The sequence below is a fragment of the Elephas maximus genome, chromosome X, assembly GCF_024166365.1.
Source record: "Elephas maximus indicus isolate mEleMax1 chromosome X, mEleMax1 primary haplotype, whole genome shotgun sequence".
Lineage (NCBI taxonomy): Eukaryota > Metazoa > Chordata > Mammalia > Proboscidea > Elephantidae > Elephas > Elephas maximus.
In genome coordinates, this window is record NC_064846.1 from 144,333,629 (window position 1) to 144,356,817 (window position 23,189).

General features: G+C 35.9%; 1 protein-coding gene across 12 annotated transcripts in view; it reads left to right on the top strand.

Annotated features, from left to right (window-relative positions):
• Positions 1 to 23,189, top strand: part of DMD (dystrophin) — a 2,447,064-nt gene that overhangs the window by 1,094,244 nt on the left and 1,329,631 nt on the right. For all 12 annotated transcript variants that reach the window (XM_049872854.1, XM_049872851.1, XM_049872858.1 and 9 more), the window contains one exon: positions 18,480 to 18,674. In XM_049872854.1, the coding sequence (XP_049728811.1) occupies positions 18,480 to 18,674 (195 nt within the window). The remainder of the gene's footprint in view (positions 1 to 18,479; positions 18,675 to 23,189) is intronic.

Here is a 23,189-nt window from a genome sequence, read left to right on the forward strand (position 1 = left end):
CTTAGTATTAGGGGCATGTGTATGAATACCAATTATTTTATTGTGCTATTATATATTACTTCTCCCTGGGGCTAGTTAAGGGTGCAAGACTAGATCTTTTCAAAGGGTATCTCTAATCCTGGTAACAGTCTTACAAAATAGACATCATTAACCTCGTTTTTAAAAAGCCTAAAATTTGTAACGAGACCAAAGGGGCACACCAGGCCAGGGGCAAGGACTAGAAAGCAGGAGGGGACAGGAAAACTGGTAATAGGGAACTCAAGGTCGAGAAGGGAGAATATTGCCATGTCGTGGGGTTGTTAAATAATGTCATAAAATAATATGTGTACTAACTGTTTAATGAGAAGCTAGTTTGTTCTGTAAACCTTCTTCATTTAAAAAAAAAAAAACAGACTAAAATTCATTAAGCAATTTGCCCAAGATCCTACAAAATTAAGGCTAAAGATTCTAGCATCAAGATACATTTTTTAATTATTAAATTCCCAGAGAGTTTTTTTTTTTTTAATTGTGGATTTGATGGGGACTGGTATTATATTTTTTATTCTTCTTTTTTTGTTTCTTTTTAGTAAGAACCTCCCAATAATGTTGAGGACGCAATGAAATCAGAATTCCATACAGTTACTGGGAAACTGTAAAGAAACTCCGGTTTTATTTTGGATATATTGAATTGGTATTTCTTTCATTCAGTAAACATTTATCTAGTGCCTCCTATGTGCCAAACAACACAAAACATAAAATAGCAATGGTGAATCCTTACTAATCATACAAAAGACATGATATTTGATAAATATAACTCATACAATGAAGGGAAAAAAAGTAGAAGAATTTATACACAGCAATTTGACCTCTGTTTGTAACACAATATAAAGTGTAATTTTCTCCTATATAAATTTTCTTTCAAAATATGGAACACCAGCTGTAAGGGAGCTGAGATGGTTTCTGTAATGGGTTTGGAAATATCCTTCTGAGCATGCCCAGAACAACTGATTGCAAATAATTAAATCACTCACACCATCTGTGAATCCTTCTGATTCTTCAATGATTACTTAAGACTCTCATTGTATGGAACATATTCTGAGAACAGATGAATAAAATTAATTCAAGTGTAAAGCTTTTCCCACTTTGATTTTCATAGAAAACCAGGGGTTACAATGTTTCCAAGTTTGTGAAGTTATCTTCGTTTTTTTATGTCCTCCTATATGAGCCAAAAGGAGTCCTGGTGGTGCAGTGGCTAAAGCGCTTGGCTGCCAACTAAAAAGTTCAGTGGCTTGAACCCACCAGCTGCTCCTCAGGAGAAAGATGTGGCAGTCTGCTTCTGTAAGGATTTACAGCCTTGGAACCCCCATGGGGCAGCTCTAGTCTGTCCTAGAGGGTTGCTATAAGTCGGAATGGATTCGAAGGCAGTGGTCTTTGATCTTCATTAGTAAGTGCTAATGTTAAAGTTTTTAGTTAAAGTTTATGTTATTTTTTTAAAGAAAAGGGCAATTGATTCTCTTCATTTGCACCAATTATCTGGTGAAGGTACAAACTTTGTCTTGCCAGGGGACATAATTATTCTTAATTTTTTTATTGTAATTTAGATGAAGGGTTATGGAGCAAATTAGCTTTTCATTAAACAATTAATACACGTATTGTTTTGTGACATTGGTTGGCAGCCTCACAACACTTTAACACTCTTCCCTTCTTGACCTTGGGCTCCCCATTACCCCTTCCCTGTCCCCTCCTGCCTTCTTGTCCTTGTCTCTGGGCTGGTGTGCCCATTTAGTCTTGTTTTATTTTATGGGACTGTCTAATCTTTGGCTGAAGGATGGACCTCAGGAGTGATTTCAGTACTGAGTTAAAAGGGTGTCCAGGGGACCATACTCTCAGGGTTTCTCCAGTCTCTTTCACATCACTAAGTCTGATCTTTTTTTTGTGAGTTAGAATTTTGCTCTACATTTTTCTCCAGCTCTGTCCGGGACCCTCTATTGTGGTCTCTGTCGGAGCAGTCTATGGTGGTAACCAGATACCATCTAGGTGTGCTGAACTCTGTCTGGTGGAGGCTGTGGTAGTTTGTGGTCCATTAGTCCTTTGGGCTAATCTTTCCTTGTGTCTTTGGTTTTCTCCATTCTCCCATGCTCCAGAGGGAGTGTGACCAATGGAGTATCTTAGATGGCCACTCACAAGTTTTTAAAACCCCAGATACTACTCACCAAAGTAGGATGTAGAACATTTTCTTTATAAACTATGTTACGCCAGTAATTTGGTCCCTTAGGGAGTTTGGATGTATCTATGAAGCTTTCATGACCTTGCCTTGGTCTATTTGTGCTGGCTTCCCCAGAATTGTGTACTGTCTCACACTTCACCAAAGTTACTACTTATCTACTGCCTAGTTAGTGTTTTTTGGGTTATGAGCCAGTGGCTTTTGAAATCTTAAAATGTGCTTAAAATTTAATTTCATCTTACGGCTTTCACTTCTTTAATTACTACCATGAATAGACATTTTAGCTTATTTTTTTTTTAATTGTGCATCAGGTGAAGGTTTACAGAGAAAATTAGTTTCCCATTCAATAATTTGTACACAAATTGTTCAGTCACATAGGTTGTACTCCCTGAAATGTGTCAGCACCCTCCCTATTACCACCCTGAGTTCCCCATTTCCATTCATCTGGTTGTCCTGCATCTCATTCTGCTTCTCAACTTTGCTCTTGGGCAAAAGTTGTTCTTTTGCTTAGTTTTATTTTTAGAAATACAAATGCATTTATTTATGCTAACTTCATTATGTAATGTAATTTTGTGGGAAAAAAATCCATGATTTATATCCTTTTATTTATTTAATCCTCTGTGTATATCTCAACACCCACTGAGTAATAGACAGCTATCTAATAGGGAACTAAATGAAAATCCTAGCTGATCGCATTCTCAAATTTAACACCACATACCATAATAATGAGCAAGTTTTGATTTTTTTGAGTGGCCATTTCAACACATGTAAATTTATACCCACCCGTATTGTCCATTGTTAAATTATGACTTTCTCCTGTTTGGGGACATTCAACTGGCCTTTCTTTAATTTTCCTTAAATTTTATTATAATATCCTTCACCAGAAAAAATAAAATTTGGAACATCATGAGATTCCCTAAGATTCTTGGTAGTATTTTTATTGGCCTAGGAAATGGAAAGTCAAGGAACCAAAAACCTACTGATGGAGAAATGCATTTCTTATGAAAAGGCAGCGTTCCTTCCAAGTTTCTAACTATGTTGGTTGTTTGAAATTTTTATCATTAGGAAACGAAAGCATTAAAAGTCCATCATCACCTCTCTTTTTTTATGGCCTTTGGTTTTCCTTTTAGGAAAAACACATGTATTATCCATTGCAATAAGAGTCTGGAATTTCTTTTGTGACCTGTGAGGGATAAATACAAGATCAAATATGTAATATCTTTTCAATATATACATTTACATATAATAAATGCAGAAACCCTGGTGGCGTAGTAGTTAAGTGCTGCAGCTGCTAACCAAAAGGTTGGCAGTTTGAATCCACCAGGCGCTCCTTGGAAACTCTATGGGGGTAGTTCCACCCTGTCCTACAGGGTCACTATGAGCCGGAATCGACTGGACGACGGTGGGTGGGTATAATAAATGCAAAGTGTTCAGAGCAGTGCCTGCCCTATATTAAGAGCTTTATTATTATTAGCTCCTATTTTTGTATGTTAAGAAGTCCTGGTGGTGCAGTGGTTAAGCGCTTGGCTGCTAGCCAAAAGATCGGCTGTTCAAACCCACCAGCCGCTCTTCGGAAGAAAGATGTGGCAGTCTGCTTTCTTAAGGATTGTGGTTGCCTTGTTAGCGGCTCTTGAGGCGGTTCCGACTCAAAGCGACACTATAGGATGGAGTAGAACTGCCCCATAGGATTTCCAAGGAGTGGGTGGTGGATTTGAACTGCTGACCTTTTTGTCTGCCAACTGAGCTTTTAACCACTACGCCACCAGATTACAGCCTTGGGAACCCTGTGGGGCAGTTCTACTCTGTCCTATAGGGTCGCTATGAGTCGGAATCAACTCGATGGCAACGGGTTTGGTTTTCATATTATCCTGGTAAGAGCGGTTATTATAATAGTTACTGAAAACATATCTTGACCTATTTTGCTTAGGTTATTTTTACCAAAAACAGTATTTGCTCACCTATAAACATTTTCATTCTCTGGATTTAAATATTTTTGTTTGTTTCCAAGAAAATATAACCCATAATAGCCTCGTTCGGCAATGCTGTTTGGCACCCAAGAAGTAAAATAAGTTAATTTACTTTTAACACAGAAGTGTTACCTTTCCTTTGGTGTGTCAAAAGTAAAAACTGAAAATGTGAGAATCCAAAGTTATAAAAGTGCACCACTTTTTATATTAATATACATGCTTTGCTTACATTTTTCATTTCCAAAAATAACCTTAATGACAAATACTTAGCAGAGCTCTTTGTGATTTACAAAGTGCTTTTGCATACAACATTTGATTTGCTTTTTAAACCTTTTTAGAAATTTTTTATTTGGAGACTGTGGTGAGTTATTTAGTTCTGAAAAGTTTCGAGGAGTAATTAATTTCTTTTTTCTATTTGGTGAAACACATTTCTATCATAGACGCTTTTACAGTTTTTTGGGGGGGGGGAAGACATGTCTAAGACTTACGTTAATTATCCTTTTAAAATATATGGTCTAAAACAGATTTAAGTGATGGTGTGAATATGGTTTCTTAGAGTTAAAACTTGTAAATTTGCTGGGCAGAATGCCGCAATTTTATATTGAAATTCTTGCCATGGGAAAATACAATTATAATTATTTTCTGGAACAATGACAAGGAATAAGCTATTTCAGAAGAAACTCTCTTGGTTGTAAAGTGGAGCACATTAAGCCCAAGGTGTCATTAAATGCACAAAACCCTAAGGAAGAATTGAGCATAATCCTTGGTAAGAAAAAAAAATGGTTTTGTTCAGTGATGATTAACATATTTTGCAAAGTTATTTATAAGCTGGTGAAGTCTATTATTTTGTAAAATATTTTATTTCCTACAATAGTTTCTATACACAGAGCAGCATTTCATTTATCCAGAGGTCAGATGGCCACTATTATGAACTATCTGGAGCACAGCCAAGAATCAGAAAATGAGTAGAACAAAAGGCCTCTGGATTCTCTAAATTGATTTTGTAAAGTTGATAAAGTTCAAAGCTTATTACATTTCTTGTTGAGATAACCTTTCAAGTTCTTTCTTGAAGATTATTATTTTATTTTATTTTTTTGCTGATTATAGTGATTATTCTAAAAAACTTAATTATCTTGTTTTGCTCCCCATAGTAGTAGTAAAAAAAGAAAAGGAGAAGATAAATGACAGAACCAAGAAATAATAGCTGACAGCCTGGCAGTGAGGCAAAAAGGCCTATATATAGCTTATATATGTGTGTAGGAAGGAGTCCTGGTGGTGCCATGGTTCTCAGAGGCTAACCAACAGGTCAGCTGTTCAAACATACTAGCAGCCTCATTGGAGAAAAGACCTGGCCGTCTTTCCAGTAAAGATTTCAGCCTTGGAAGCCCTACGGGGCAGTTCTACTCTCTCCTATAAGGTCATTATGAGTGGGAATACATTCGATGGCACGCAACAACAATAACATGTGTAGGGACACCTAGCTCTGAGAAACTCTATCTCAGGACAACACAAATTATAGAATGATGGTAGAGATGATAGAAATAGAGGACACAGAGGATTTGCTTTTTATTATTTAATTTGGTTTAACTTACCATGCACCAAAAAAACCCAAACCCATTGCCCTCAAGACGATTCCAACTATAATGTAATTATTTTAACACTTAATTCCCAAATCAGGTTAGGTAATAAAATCACTAACTTCTCGCCTTCTATTTCTAAACGTATTTAGCACATAATAACACATGGCATGTTAGGTTCCTAAATTCATAAATAATGTTGCCAGCTGATATAAACCTCTGTCTATAGCTGTATCTATGTGTATCTATGTGTGTGTGATGTGTACATGTATCCATATGTTCACATGTGTACATATAAATTTGTTCATGTATTTGTTATAAATAGTCCATACATAAATTTACTTTATAAAATATACAATTTGCTTTTGAGAAAATGCCTGTTGACCCCACTGAGATAGTGATTTTTGTATTTTATTCTTCCTTTGTGAGAGAAGTTCTAAAATTTCTGTTTCGTAGCTCCCTTCTTTTATTTCAGGCATATCAAATTATTGTGAATATTTTAAAAGAGAATAGAAAGTAACGTAGCTATCAAACGCATGTTATTTGGAATTAGGTTATTATGACCTTGTAAATATTAGTATTGTATTTCAAGGTTAGTATTGGAGCCTCTTCAAATTAAGAACGTTTAGATAAAGGTGACCTCATATGTCAGGCCAATGAAATAGGAATACTTTTCAGGCTTAAGCAAAGCAATTTGGAGTATATAGCATTGAGGCAGTAATTTTAACACTGGAAATAAACAAGCAAGCAAACAAACAAAAATCCTGGCATTTTTCTGACTGGTCTAAGCTTAGCTAAATGTCTGTTTAACTTCAGTATTTTTTTTCCTGGTAATTACTTTTACATTCGTTGATTAGTTGTTTATAAATTGCTCTCTTAACATCAGTCAAAATAGATCCAATGTTGGATCTTCTCACATAGGAGTACTATTTTCCATTTGCTGTTGAGGTTCCTCACTCAGCATCAGGAACCTCAAGCACCTGAAAGTAATTCTCTTTGGATCATGAGCAACAGAAGCCACCACCAATCATTGCCAGATTTCTTTAGCCAATTAGTTATTCAGTGACAAGTACCAACATTGTTTTAGGTGATGGTCTTAGTTTTCTAGGGTGGGTGTAACACAAATACAGAAGTGTGTGGCTTTAAAGAACAGAAACGCATTTTCTCACAGTTCTGAAGACTAAAAGTCCAAATCAGGGTCTTGATCATTTTGATTCTTTCCTTGTAGGTAGTCTTGGGTGTTCCTTGGTTCCTTGGCTTGTAGATGATTCCCATAAGGCATCTGTTTCCCTCACTCCCATGTATGCAGGCCTCTCTGTCTAATCTGCTCTTTTTGTAACTCAGAAGTGATTAGATTTAGAAGCTACCCTACTGGTATATGATCTAATTAACAACAACTACAAAAAACCCTTTGTCATCCAGTCGATTCCATCTTACAGTGACTCTGTAAGACAGAGTAAAGCTGCCCCATAGGGTTTCCAAGAAGCAGCTGGTGGATTTGAACTGCAGACCTTTTGGTTAGCAGCCATGCTCTTAACCACTGGGCAACCAGGACTCCAAACACTATTTCCAAACCAGATTACATTCATAGGTATAGGGGTTAAAATTCCAATATGTATTTTGATGAGACGATTTAATCCGTATGAGTGATAATGAAAAATTCTTTCAAAATATATTTGCCCTGAGTGTCTAAAACTGCCTTCTTACACATTCTGTCTTGGTCCATGTTTCCATAAGTTTCAGAGTCAATTAATGTACATGCTTTTCTGCAGCTCTGACTGAAATGAAAGCAGCCTTTTATGGTAAAGTTAATTGCAAGGGGCCATGCCTACTGATAAATAGGTTACATAAAGACTTTATTTACCACTGAAATCACTATTTGTCTCTAAGGCTAGTTCAGAGCTTTGTAAGGTTATTTCTGACTTAATAGAATATTATTTTAACAGTTCAAACAATTCAAAGATATATTAAGAAAAGATTAATACTCTCCATTTCTTTCTCTTGCTAAATCCATCCTCTCTGACATAACCAATGTTTACAGTTTGGTGTTATGTTTTCATATGATAGTTTATGCTTCTTTAGTGATACATATTATATATAAATCTATCATAGACTTTTTTTCAGGCAGCACATATAGATCTAATACATATTTTTTAAAGCCTTAGGAAATTATCCAAAATGTATTCAATCATTGCTCTACATTTCTGGTTTATTAGAGTATGATAAGAAATGGTGACCTGTAAAATCTCTACTTTTTTTTTAAGGATTCATTTATGAATACATGATCTTTCATTTTCAATGTCCTGATTGTATAAAATATGATTTTTTTTTTAATTGGGTAGAAAGTATGGATTTAATTTAGCTTGCTAGTTAAATAAAATCATCTCATTCCTTATTTATTTTTTATGTGTACTTTGGTCCAACAAGTTCTGGAAGAGATGTACTCAAGCTACCAATCATACCTGTGATTTTAACACATTCTCTTTGTATTTCTACTAATTTTTACCTTATGTAGAATGCAGCCAAATTTTTTAGGGCTTAACATTTAAAGTCTGCCTTTTTTTTGTAGGGAATATGACTTTGACCACTTTATTGGTTCTCTTGAACCCATTTAATGCTCTGCAGCCTTTAATTACTCCTTTAAAATTTGATTAAAAACTGAGAAGGAGGAGTTGCATTGAGTTCATTTGATATTATTTTGATTTTCACTTTTAAACATTATCTTCCTGATGTAACCAAAAAAAAAAAAAAAAAACCCACTGCGGTTGAGTCGGTTCCGACTCATGGAGACCCTACAGGACAGAGTAGAACTGCCCCATAGAGTTTCCAAGGAGCGCCTGGTGGATTCAAACCGCCAACCTCTTGGTTAGCAGCCGTCGTACTTAACCACTATGCCACCAGGGTTTCCCCTGGTGTAACATCACCCATAATTACATTATACACCATTATCTCCTGAGGTAACATCACCCATAATTACATTATACACCATCATCACCTTGCTTGTGGACGTATTTCTTGTAAACAGATAATAGATGGATTGTGTATTTTAACCCTATCTGAGAGTATTCTGCCTTTTGGTGGGAAAACTTAGTCCATTTCATTTTTGTTATGATAATGCACAATGGTGTAATTGTTTAAATTCCTTCTGTCATATTTTATGACCATTATAAAATATCCCATATTTTATTTCCTTCTGTCCCTTGTTCATAATTTTGCAATTTGCTATCTTCTTTGCTGCACCCTTCTGCATCCAACCCTCCCCCTTTCCAACATTAGGGCCAATAGGGCCCCTCACACCAAATTAGAATCCTTTAAAAACTAATAATATAGATTTTTAATTCCTGGTTACTATTGTTTTCCCTTATAGTGTCTGTTATCTAGTTCAAGAATTCATATAATCACTTAAATTATTGTTAAATTATAATTTTTTTCATTAAACTTAGCCTAAAACATCACATCATGTATTGTTCATCACTGTTTCTTTGTGATCTTCATTATACTTTTTCATTTGGCTGTAATATTTTGAAATTTCCTCATAAAAGGTACATAAGAGTGCATATTTTTAAATTCTTGCATTTTCAAAATAATCTTTCCTTTGCCATCATAATGATAGATTCATTGGCTAAAAATAGCATCCTTGTGTCTCTGGCCTCTTCTTTTTCATAGTCTAGGTTGAGGCCTACTGTTTTCTAGCTTCCAGTGTCTTCTAACTTTCCTTGTCTTTTAGCTTCTTTATTGCCAATGAGAAATCTGATGATGGTCCAAGTCTCATTTCTTTATACAGATTCTCCCCAAGTTACGACTTCTGACTTACGTATAACCTGTAGTTATGAACTGTCCCCCATAAATCCTATTATATTAAAAATTTGGGGTACATACAATGGCGTGTGATAACAAAAGGGCATTCCTTTGCGACAATCATCAAAACATTTTTATTATTATTACTATATTATTTTAAAGATGTTTTAGTGTATTTGGAAGTGTTTCTTTAAAGTTTTTATGTATAGAAAGGTACATTATATACTATATACTAAGACATACATTTGATCAACGGACATTATATACGAACCATACCTAACCGTTCTAACTTACATACAAATACGACTTGAAGACAGGTTTAGGAACGGAATGTGTCCATAATCTGCTGACTGCCTGTATTTAAACCATTTTCTTTGTCTCAAGCTCTGAAAGATGTCCCTCTCCCCACCACTCAGAGTTCAGAAATTTTATTAGGACATGATGCAGTATGCTTCTGCATATGTGTCTTTAATTGTTTTTTTTAATTCTTCTTGGTACTTAGGTAATGTTTTCAATTTTTTTAAATCAATTATTTTTTTTAGTTCAGGAAACTTTTATCTTAGGATTATTTTAATCATTAGTACTTCTGTTCTTTACATACTAAAAGCCTTGAATCTATCTTCCAAGTTTCTTAGCTTTTAATTTATGATTTCAATTTCTCGAAATCATATTCTTAAATACTTGTTCTTGACAGAGTTTTCAATGACTGATTTTTTGGAAGTAGATCACCAAGCCTTTCTTTCTAGGTGCCTCTGAGTGGACTCGAGCTGCCAACCTTTCCTTTAGCAGCCAAGTGTTTTGAAAATTGTTCTGTTAAGCTGATACTGAACTTCTTCATTCACTTATTCAACAAATATTTCTAATAACCTATTATATGCAAGGAACTCCTGGTGGCACATGGTTAAACACTCTACCAATAGCTGAAAGGTTGGCGGTTCGATCCTACACAGAAGTGTCCCAAAGGGCAGGTCTAGAAATCTGCTTCTGAAAGGGCACAACCTTGAGAACCCTACGGATCAATTCTACTCTGCGCACATGGCGTCACCATGGGTCGGAATCAACTCAATGGCAACTAACAACAGCAAACTGTATGCTAGGTCCTATGCATGCACCTTTGCTGCATTTATTTTGTATCGTAAGGGAACTAGGGTATACCCTACAGTCTTATCAATTAAACTCTCAGTCTCCTTTTTTTGGTGATTTCCTGTAAGGAGATTCCGCACGTGTTGGTGCTTATATGTCAGCGCACCTGGTGGGAGTCAAAGCCCTTTCCTTTCATTTCTCTCACTGGCCATACTTAGCGACTAAAATTCGACCAACTTACTAATTTATGTTAATTCATTGTAAATCCCTATTAAAATGCAAATGTTATCCTGTGAAGGAAAACACTTTAAAGCACTATAAGCCATTAACACATTATCAAGATTCAGTTTATCAGTTTAATTAGATGGTAATTTAGCTTGGCCCCGAGGGATTAGGGAAGTCGGATGGCGTGTAAAGGAAGCATCGATAGGAGGCTGGTCCATGGTCAGATCCAGCCAGAGGCTTTCTGTCGTATTCTGTACCTGCCTGGCCTACTGTAAGTGGGACGTGCTTAAAGACTGACAACCCAGCTTCACCTCTGTATCTTTCAGGGACAGCCTGGCCAAATCCAAAAACTCATTTTAATTTTAGCAATAGAAATAACATGGCTATAAAGGATAACTTTCTGAATGTTTGCATTGATTATGTATTTTAGTGACATTCTTTTTTAACAAATAGGGTGAGTTTTAAACTTAATATTGCTTGTTAATCAATTACTTAATGTTCCTTTGAGGGTTGATGTTCCTTTTTCTTGTTGCATAGCTTCACATATGCAATTTTTTTAGATGGCGGAATGGGGTGGGGGCCACACCTAAAAACGAGCACTCCCTCTCTCATTCCTACCATCTCTGTGCAGGATCGTAACCAATCTACTTGGATTCCTTAGACTAATTAATTCTTCAAGGTCATTGTACCCAGCGTCTTAATTTAAAAACCAGAATTCCAAATACTGTCAAAATACTGGTGTAGCCATGCCAGCACTGTGAGTTCAAAATAGTGCATATGACAGACCAAACCCATGCCAGTCTCATTTGTGCCGTATTCTTGTTTTCTGTATATTTTATCACTTCAGCCTTTTTTTTTTTTCTCCCTATGGATGAATACAGGTTTTTTGTTGTTGTTGCCTGTTTGTTTTTGTTTTGGCCAAACTTGATTATTTCATTTGCCTTTTTGTGCTTATAATATGTAGAATGATCAAGGAGAAATAAATAAAAGTAGCTCATTGTTCTTATTACTATAATGATCCCTGGAAGGAACTTTGTCTTTCTCTGAAGAGTTTTGAGAATAGGAGACTTACATGTCTAAAATAATTTAAGTCCTTGCATTTCCATTTCATTTGCGATTCGTCAGAGCCCATTTAAAAGCTGTAATCCTATACAGGATTTACATGCTATTGCGTTATTATTTTTAAATAGCTTATCATTTCGAACAATGTTCTTCTGAGGAAAGCTAACCATATGTAAATTCACAGATTTTCATATCAAGACTCACTTGAAATTATTAATAAGTAATTTTATTGTATTTTGAAGATTTGGCACATCTCCATCTTTAGCAACACCAAAAGTAAAAAAAAAAAAAAAAGAGGTCTGTCAATATATCACTTTTTTTTGTCCAGATAACATCCTAGTTTTGATAGACTTTGAATGTGTTGACATATTTTCTATATACGATATTTATGTAAGATATATAGAGATTTTTTTTATGTCAAAATAATATGCCATGCAGTACATTTTTCTTCTTGAGTTTCTTTGACCTCATTATTTATGAATGGGCCAGTAACCACAAACCATTTGAAACTTTTATATTAAGGACAGAGGAGTCCCTTAAATCACTGAGGAAAACGTTTTATTAAAAAAAAAAAAACTTGGACATAATGCATTTGTTTCAAAAACAGAATTGCCTTTATCTCATACAGTTATGCAGCCTTTCAGGAAACAAATGTTAAGGAAGAAAAAGAATGTGATAACTAAACTTTCAGAGAAACTGAAGTTGATTAAAAACTTTATGCATGATACCTGTGCTTATTCACATAGCTCAACATTTCAAAACTGTTTTGACTTTAATTTATGGTGACACAAATCACAGTTGTGCTCTATAATAATCATTTTTAAGCATTGATTGAGTTTCCAATTTTTAGTAAAAATAGGTACTTTGGGGCTTTTTCCCACATTTCTTCATTTTTGTTCTCATAAAATGAGGACACTATATTCATTTGGGTATATATAGCTAGAAATGAAAATTAACAGAGAAAACTAAAATGAATTAGTATGGCTATAGCACATTCTTGCTAATGATGCATGAATATCTATAATGATATAAGGTGGTAAAGAACATTAACAAAAGCAAGTTGATTTTCCAAAGGTTAGACAGCATTTGTACACAGCAGAATTCAGAAGGATATAATTATTCAAGGCAGAGTTAATGAAATTCAAATGAAAAAGCTTAATCTGAATATGAGCACATGGATTTTGCATAAAGAAGAGAAAATGAACATACTTCAAATTACACTGATTTTTTAATAACTGTCTGAAATTTTTATTAAACGAAACTGAAAGTCATTCAGTGGATATAGTTTATTCATTATAAACTGCATGACTGTGCCAAAAATAATGACATGCTTTTAGCAAGTGGATAGTAAACTAGACCTCCAAAAGTCTGAGTCTTTTGATTCAATTTTTGGCAGTTTCTTGTCTAGAACATTCTGTCATGTTTCCATATATTAAAAATCATCATATCTATTAGAATTTTATAATGTGAGTATATTCAATATTTATAAAATTGTGTTTGCTAAGAAATGAATTGATAGCCAGTGGTATTAAGGAGTTATTTTGAAATATTTCTATTTCTCATAAAAGATTCTAGGTATCATTCCTTAGGCTTTCTGTGTTCTGCTGATCTGTACCACTTAACTTCTTTTAACTATGAAGACTGGATACTATGTATCAAGTTGGTAGGAGGAACCTAATCCTACATCAGTCTTCATTAAATATGTTGAATTTGTGATATTAATTTTTTAGGATTTAATTTACAAAATATAGCTGTGTTAGTGCCCACAGGTAACTGTAACCAAAAGTCATTTTAGGAATTATAGACATTCTAATTTATTTTTTGGCAAGAGATAGAAAGAGAGAGTAAGTGAGGAAAAAAGGGAGGGAGGGAAGGAGGGAGAGAGGAAGCAAGGGAGGGAACAAGGGAGGGAGCAAGGGAGTTAGGAAGGAAGGAGAAAACATTTCTCATTCAGATCTTTTCTGAAGGAAATAAACTATACCCTTTTTAAAAAATAATAATTTTTATTGTGTTTTAAGTGAAAATTTACAAATCAAGTCAGTCTCTCACATAAAAACCCATATACAGCTTGCTACACATTCCCAATTACTCTCCCCCTAATGAGACAGCCTGCTCTCTCCCTCCACTCTCTCTATTCCTGTCCTTTTTGCCAGCTTCTAACCCCCTCCACCCTCTCATCTCCCCTCCAGGCAGGAGATGCCAACATAGTCTCAAGCGTCCACCTGATCCAAGAAGCTCACTCCTCACCAGCATCCCTCTCCAGCCCATTGTCCAGTCCAATCCATGTCTGGAGAGTTGGCTTCGGGAATGTTTCCTGTCCTGGGCCAACAGGTCTGGGGGCCATGACCACCGGAGTCCTTCCAGTCTCAGTCAGACCATTAAGTCTGGTCTTATGAGAATTTGGGGTCTGCATCCCACTGCTCTCCTGCTCCCTCAGGAGTCCTCTGTTGTGTTCCCTCTCAGGGCCATCATCGGTTGTAGCCGGGCACCATCTAGTTCTTCTGGTCTCAGGATGATGTAGTCTCTGGTTCATGTGGCCCTTTCTGTCTCTTGGGCTTGTAATCGCATTGTGTCCTTGGTGTTCATTCTCCTTTGATCCAGGCAGGTTGAGACCAATTGATGCATCTTAGATGGCTGCTTGCTAATGTTTAAGACCCCGGACGCCACTCTTCAAAGTGGGATGCAGAATGTTTTTTTAATAGATTTTATTACGCCAATTGACTTGGATATCCCCTGAAACCATGGTCCCCAGACCCTTGCCCCTGCTACGCTGGCCTTCGAAGCATTCAGTTTATTCAGGAAACTTCTTTGCTTTTGGTTTAGTCCAGTTGTGCTGACCTCCCCTGTACTGTGTGCTGTCTTTCCCTTCACCTAAAGTAGTTCTTATCTACTATCTAATTAGTGAATGCCCCTCTCCCACCCTGCCTCCCTCCCCGCTCTCGTAACCACAAAATAATTTTTTCTTCTCAGTTTAAAGTATTTCTCAAGTTCTTATAATAGTGGTCTTATACAATATTTGTCCTTTTGCAACTGACTAATTTCGCTCAGCATAATGCCTTCCAGGTTCCTCCATGTTATGAAATGTTTCACAGATTCCTCACTGTTCTTTATCGATGCGTAGTATTCCATTGTGTGAATATACCGTAATTTATTTATCCATTCATCCGTTGATGGGCACCTTGGTGGCTTCCATGTTTTTGCTATTGTAAACAGTGCTGCAATAAACATGGGTGTGCATATATCTGCTCATGTAAAGGCTCTTATTTCTCTAGGATATTTTGTGTTCCAAGGGGTGGGATTGCTGGATCATATGGTAGTTCTATTTCTAGCTTTTTAAGGAAGCGCCAAATCGATTTCCAAAGTGGTTGTACCATTTGACATTCCCACCAGCAGTGTAGAAGTGTTCCAATCTCTCCACAGCCTCTCCAACATTTATTAGTTTGTAATAAACTATACCTTTTTTCCTATTTGATTTTTTTCAGCAGCCAATTACAGTTTTGATATTTCTAAATGTTCTGGGGAACCTCTTTATGCCATGGCTGATCATGAATTGACTATAATGTACCATTTTTAGGTCATCTATTTCCATAAAGTGATACCAATTGCTTTAAGATTTATCTGTGACAGTCTTGAAAATAATCACAGTATGCATATTAATATAGCATTCCCTACCTAAGGGTTTTCATTAACTAAAAAAAGAAAGCAAACAGCGTTTCTAGAACCAAGTCCAAAATGACATTTATTTGAAAAATTCTAGATTTAGATAGATTCCATATAACATTCCCTGAAGAGAGATTTCCATGGAAGTACAGGTGAAAATGATTTTTCTCTTGATGCACTGATGAATAAATATTTATTATGAGGAAGAGCAGTATTAATGAATTATTATGTAATTCTATGATACACACATGGAGCCAAGTAGTGGAAACTCTTAACAAATGAGAGGCCAGAGAACAATGTATTGCCAACAGTCTTAGAGCCGTGGTTCAAGACCATGGCTGATGTTAGGTCTTAATTGCTGAGACATAGCACTTCACTCGTTGGAACTGTGTGGTCAGTACTAATTATTATTTAAATACGTCACAAAATAAAATGAAATTAAGCACGAATGCCAAAGTACAAGAGATTTTCAATTAAATTCAAGATTGTAGTCAAGTGTGAGTTTATTTTTAATGTCTCTTTTCTGTATTGCTTTTAACTGTTCAGTTAAGTTCCTAACTATATCCCTAGTCCAAAATTAATACTATATTATGACTTTAAGACAGTTGGGAGTATCCCAAATGTAGATAATGAAGGTCAAAGAAACCACATGTCAAAGAAGGGAGATACAGAGGGGAGCAACTTAGAATCGTTTACCTTTTAAGAGAAAAGGAAATGGACATGCATTGCAACCTTTTGAACATCACACTGATGTTTTTAACGGAAACTCAGATTTTTAAACAATGTTTTGAAGATATGTCTAACTCTAAAACAACTATCTTCTTAAAGAACAGCAACGACAAATTTCTTTAAAGAAACAACAGCTCTCTCATTGGTTAATCTTTCCAGTACTTGGTTACGTGTATGTGTCCTCTCCACATCTCTGTTCCTAGTCAGAAAAGCTGCTGTTCTATAAAAACTTACTGGTATAAAACACATATCATTAAAAAACAAAGATAATTGTGCCTTTGTATAAAAATGTGTTAAGAACCATGATTCTTTTAGAGAATGTGGAGCTATCTTTCCCTGGTGAGTTAATAAAGCAACGATGCAAATATAAAAGACAAACACGTTATCTTGAGCATTTTATTAAGAACAACGTAGTCAACAGTCTAATGGAATGAACAAAAGTCACAATAGATTTGTTTGGCATTTGTTGTTGACTCTCTCATTAGTGTTAAACTCCATGTCAGAGGAAATTTCATATTCAAATAGTTTGCTTACTTATTTTTCTTTTAAATGGGTGAAATGGTTATTTTGAAATGAAGAAACTGACAACGCCATTGAATTACATTACCAAAAACAAATACAGCTGAATATTGAGTTGTCTTCATCAAACTGTAGCCCAAGTTTATAATATCATTTTAAATGTAAATTTAGAAATAAATGTACTTTATCATTCCATTTATCATGAATAGACATGTATACTGTATGTGGCCAAGTGAAACACAGTAAACCAAATGTGGTAAAAGGTAAAATTGTGTAATCTAAGCTAATTTGTATAGATCTATGAATTTGCTATTTCCTAAGTAGACAAACAATCGAAATCTATTCTATTTTTATATCATGTGGGAATTGAATACAAAAATCCTGAACCTGAGAAATCAGAAAGAAAACATAGACCAGCTGATACTTTTATTCATCCGTATGTGGGATTCAGTCTGAGATTTTTAACTCCACTTGATTACATTACCAAAAACAAAAAAAAAAAAGAGTAGGATCTTGTCATAAAAGGCTGTGCAATAATAAATGGCTTTGTTAGCATGCTTATCGTCAGAACTCCTCCAGAGACCCTGCCACTGAAACTCACAGCTGACCCCATCAACAGGCACGTGGCAGTTGATCAATTCAAAACAAAGTTACTGGGAAAATAATTTCAATTACAAGAGTTTTGCTGTCCGTAGTGTAGACAGAAGAGAGCAGAGGTCATCTATCTTTCTGAATTTGCGTGCCAAATAGTATTTATTTCTTGCTCTTATGAGGAATAGGGAAAGAGGCATTATTGGGAAACACCATAAGGAGCCAGCCTCAAAGTTCCACAAATCCTAGCACTTGGATCCCAAGTAGGAAATTGTAGATGCAGGAGGAGAGGCTAGGGTACCCTTAGGTCTTAGGACTTTCTGGAATTCCTATTAAAATATAAATTTCACCATTAGCCCTACTCATATTGCACCTTAATTAACAGCTTAACTTAGCAAGAAACTTAGCATCAAAGAGAGGAGCAGTGTCTTTAGTGCGGAGTAGAGGGATGCCTAATAAAAAGATACCAGCCCAAAACACCTTCTGCTTCTCTTACCTCAGTCAAGATTATTGTTGTTAGTTGCCACTGAGTTGATCCTAACTCATGGCAACGCCGTGCGTGCAGAGTAGAACTGCTCCACAGGGTTTTCAAGGCTGTGACCTTTTGGAAGCAGATTGCTGGACCTGTCTTCCAATGGATCTCTGGGTAGATTAGGGGAGAAATGTATCAGAAACTTTTCTTTGGGATGAAAACCATACAGGTGTTGACCCTCCTCCCCAACCCATTCTTACATTGCCAGGAAACGAGGAATTAAATTTTTAAAGTCAATTGCAAAAATGATTCCTTCCTTAGAATAAAAATACCCTTATGATTTTAATGGTTCTTGGTCTTTCTATCTTATATTCATGGTGCCAGTGTGTATGTTTCTTAAAATGCTTCTAACACTTTTTTTGGAAAAAAAGGTATATAAATAATAAATAACTGCTTTACTAGACTTACCATCATGCAGTTTTTAATCCACTTTCAGCTCTTTGTCAGCTATAAACTGGAACTTATATAACTCAATCGGGCTCTTATCATTATTAGGAAGCTAAAAGAATTGTTCTTTTGTATATTTATACCAGCACACTGTCCATGAAGAAACGGTGAGGGTGATGACTGAAGACATGCCTTTGGAAATCTCTTATGTGCCTTCTACTTATCTGACTGAGATCACTCATGTCACACAAGCCCTATCAGAAGTGGAACAACTTCTTAATGCACCTGACCTCTGTGCTAAAGACTTTGAAGATCTCTTTAAACAAGAGGAGTCTCTGAAGGTAAAAGAAAAGCTCTTTCATTCAGATTTTACAAGATGATCACATTGATCCTTTTTGCAGTACCATAGCCATTGACTTAAATATATGTAGTGAAGGCATTTTCACTTACACAGGGAATTCTTATAAGCACTTCATAGGCTGCTTAGCTTTAAAATTCTGGATCAAATTAAAAGAGAGTATTTGATAATATTCAATGTTGAGAGGGAGCCCTGGTGGTGCAGTGGTTAAGAATTTGGCTGCTAACCAAAATGTCAGCAGTTCAAATCCACCAGTCCCTCCTTGGAAACCCTATGGGGCGGTTCAACTCTGTCCTATAGGGTCACTATAAGTTGGAATCGACTCGATGGCAACAAGGTTTTTTTTTTTTAAATGCTGAGAGATTTCCTAAAGCAAAAGTATACGCAAAAACCATAGCTTTCACAGGTATTCATGGCAAAAAGGGATCACCAAAAAATGAGCTTCGATAAAGGAACAGTTTATCTCCAGTAATATGTTACTTTCTTTTCTCTCAAAAAGACAATTAAATGAACTTTCAAAGTGTATCTATTGTATTTTATTTTAGTCTTATATTTTCCACTTAGAATATACATATTCAGTTTCAAATTAATGTCAGTAGCAATACTACCACATATAGAGTATAATATAGTGTCTTTAAAACTTCCAGCCAAAGGCTACCAACCAAATTCAGCTTTTTTTCAAACCACTAAAAGCACGTTTCTGAATTCCAAACTAACACAAAGCATAGTGAAGGAATAGGCTATGAATTTTAGAAGGCTGTGTCTGAGGATAAATGAATGGCGCATCAAGAAACGGTACATAATAATGTGTATCTCCAGATAATTTCTGTGATCATACATTTTATACTCAAAATGAAATATTATCGTATAGCCAGAGCTTGGTATTTTCCAATGCAAACAGCAGAAAATTATAGACAGAAGATGAGTGTGCTATCAGCAGCACCCATTAAATAAAGTATTGTATATTCTAAATAATTTATTGGGAGTTATTCAACATTATACATTTGTTTGCACAAATATACAAATAGATAACGCTACTTGTTTGTTTTAGAAATCCAACTTGCAATATCTTGAATGACTTGAGTTTAATATCTTACATTATATCCAATAAGCTATAAAATTACACCCTAAAATAAAATAAGAGCAACACTAATCTCTGGAACGAGTTTGTCCATTTCAGTATGATGTTATTTCTTATTCCCTTTGAGGTAAAAGTCAAGTCACTTATGAGTACAATCAAGAAAAGGTCCCGAATCAATTGACAAAGGAGGCATGCAAACATTCTTGTCATTATTCCCATTAAGTAATTACTCAAGACAGCACAGTTTGCAAATTCAACATTGTCATTCAACATTTAAATCACTTCTAATGAGCTGGTATTCACTCCTGTCCATGTTCTTGGACATGTGGGTCATAAGAACAGTGACCCTGAACTTATTAAGTTGCTTATTGAATCTCTCTCTCTTCATACCTCTTAACCTGGTGCCCTCAGAATGCTGGACCCCTGGCTACACTCATAGTTAATCATTTTTCTTCCAGGTGTATTTAGTTTATTATAGCTGACTCCAGTTGTGATGGTACTGATTACTGTGGTTTGTAAGAAAGTATTATTACAGCTTTAATTTAGCTGGATTATTGAATCTTCATGAGATGCGGTTGTAGGCATAGTTCCATCCGACTCCCAACAAATCTCCTGCAGCAGGCAAATGGGATTCCTATCTTCATGGACTTTTTAAAGGGGTATAGTTTTGATCTCAGCCTTGACAATGAATACGTATTTCCTCCCAAAGGCATTCATCATTGTCATTATCCAGTAGTAAAAACAGAAAAGCAGTACATAAATTGTACGACTGCTGGTTGGAAGGTTTAAAATTAAATTGTGGTTGATTTTATCCCTGACATATTTGCATGAATCAAATTACAGAACTGTAGTTCGTATTGCTGTGGTTTAATGTACATATTTCTTGAAAGTGCAATACAACACAAATAATGTGTAGTAAGTTAAAATAACTACTTTCTGAATAAAATATAACTAAACTAGCATATATGGTTTCCATAGATGTATTGAATTAGAAGGCAAGCTAATCATTTTGGCAGGGACTAAGCAGATAAACTATGTATGAAAATCTGCATTTAATACCTAATACTCTAGCTAAGGAATAACTAGAGATGGATGAGAAGCAGATATACATAAGGCATATTTATTCATATTTCAAAGCCAGTATTAGCATTATTTATGAAATGACTGTGATTGTTTATATATTAAAAAGTTAATAATATCCACTGTGTTGATGTGATTAATTTGAAAAGAGTAACATTTTCAAAAGATTCTAATAATATTACGGAGAACTTGAACTTTATTTTTAAGAAAAAAATGATTATTTAACAAAATTCTGTAAAATAGAATTACAATGTTAAATAATCGAATCTTGCTTTAAAGTATCTCATTGAAAAGTATGAACATAAAAATTTTTGGCATCACTTGTTCTAAGTTACGAAAAGTTTTTCCCCTGAGAGCTTTAAGAATTTGAAATCTTGTTATGAAAGCAGAAATGATCCATTTAAAAGGCCCGATTGAAAAGAGTTATCCTAATGCCTCCAGACACCTGATTTTACTAAAACTTTCACTTCCATTGGTGTATGAGACACGCTTGAGGCCTCATCCATAACCTCTCCTCACTCACCATTCCCTGTATGCTGACCAAGGAGCAGCCAACTGTAGGTTCCTGTGGCTGACTCCGCTCTCTATTCATCAAAGCCCACAAGTTTCAGAGAGTTAAAGCTCTGCCCCCTGCATATCCACCAAGAGCCTCCAACCAATAACAGACGGGTTTTGGCAGATAAATGCCACTGGTCACTCACCTTCAGTTGGGATAACTTTGAAGCATGTTCTACAATGTGGCCCAGAGATCCTCAGTAGGATCGAATCCCCAGTGCCCAAAGTAGAAACCTGCTTCATAACACAATCTTTACTGGCTTCCTCTCCTGCCCTCCTCACTCCCTTACCATGCTTCCCAGGGTCATATGCAAATAAATGACTTGCATGCACATTGTTGTCTTAGGATCTGCTTCTAGAGCTATGCAACCTGGGACAATTAGGGAATATTTAATGACACATTATTTAATGACACATATACTGTCCAGTCAGCACTTGTGAACAGAAATCTTGGAAAATACTCCATGCCATTCTATATAGAATTCCCCAGTGATGCTGCTGCTGTCACCAAGAAGTTCCTTAGTTGTTCAACCATGTCTTGGCATTGATAAAGGTGAATTTGCAGGACCAAAAAAAAAAAAAATAGAGAGCATGGTTTAGAATAAAGATGGAAACTAGACTTTCCTTTTCTCAATAATGACAGTCAACTTTTATGTAGCGCTTACTATGCTTTAGGAGCTCTTCTGATGACTCACCTATATTAACTCATTTGATCTTCCTCACAACTCTATGAATTATCTAAAATTCTTATCCCCATTTTATAGATGGTGGTACAGTGGTTAAGCACTTGGCTACTAACCAAAAGGTTGGCGGTTCGAACCCGCCAGCTGCTCTGTGGGAGAAAGATGTGGTAGTCTGCTTCTGTAAAGATTCACAGCCTCAGAAACCCTATCAGACAGTTCTACTCTGCCCTACAGGGTTGCCATGAGTTGGAATTGACTAGAGGGCAATTTTTTTTTTAAATAGGTAAGGAAACTGAAGTGGTGTAAGGTAAAATAACGTGACAAAGTTGGCACAGCTAGTGTTGGTGTAGCAAGGGTTTGAACCAGAACAATGCAGTTTCAGAATCTGTGCTTCTAACCACTGTCTTATACCACCTCTCAATGAGGCTGTTTCTAGTGTGCTATGATCAGCCTAAACCAAACCAAAAAGACCAAACCCATTGCCATTGAGTTGATTCCGACTCATAGCGACCCTATTAGACAGAGTAGAACTGCCCTATAGGGTTCCAAGGAGTGCCTGGTGAATTTGAACTGTGGACCTTCTGTTTAGCAGCCGTAGCTCTTAACCACTGCGCCACCAGGGCTCCATATTCAGCATTAAAAAAAAACAAACAAACCTGTGGCTGTCAAGTCGATTCCAACTCATGGCGACCCTATAGGACAGAGTAGAACTGCTCCATAAGGTTTCTGAGGAGTGGCTGGTGGATTTGAACTGCCAACGAATTTCAACAAGAAAAGGTAGAATGCTAAGGTCTTCCATGCCCAGTTTATAGAAAAGAATTGTGGCTTCTAATTCTAGATGAATCCATTCCAGTTCTCAAAGATTCCAGAGAAGGAAGGAAGTAAAGGCAGAACAAAAAGAGAGAGGAGGGGGAGGAAAAAAAGGAAGAAAGAAGAAAAGAAAGAGAAGGAAAAATAAAGTCAGGCATGCATAATTTCAGTTGCTCTGTTTGAGGTGGATAAAATCTACTGTTCTCGGTAACCAAGAGGGTGAGGTGAAGTGTAGACAGATGAAGAAAGCTTACAGATGTTGGTAGGAGACTTTGTGCCAATGCAGAGT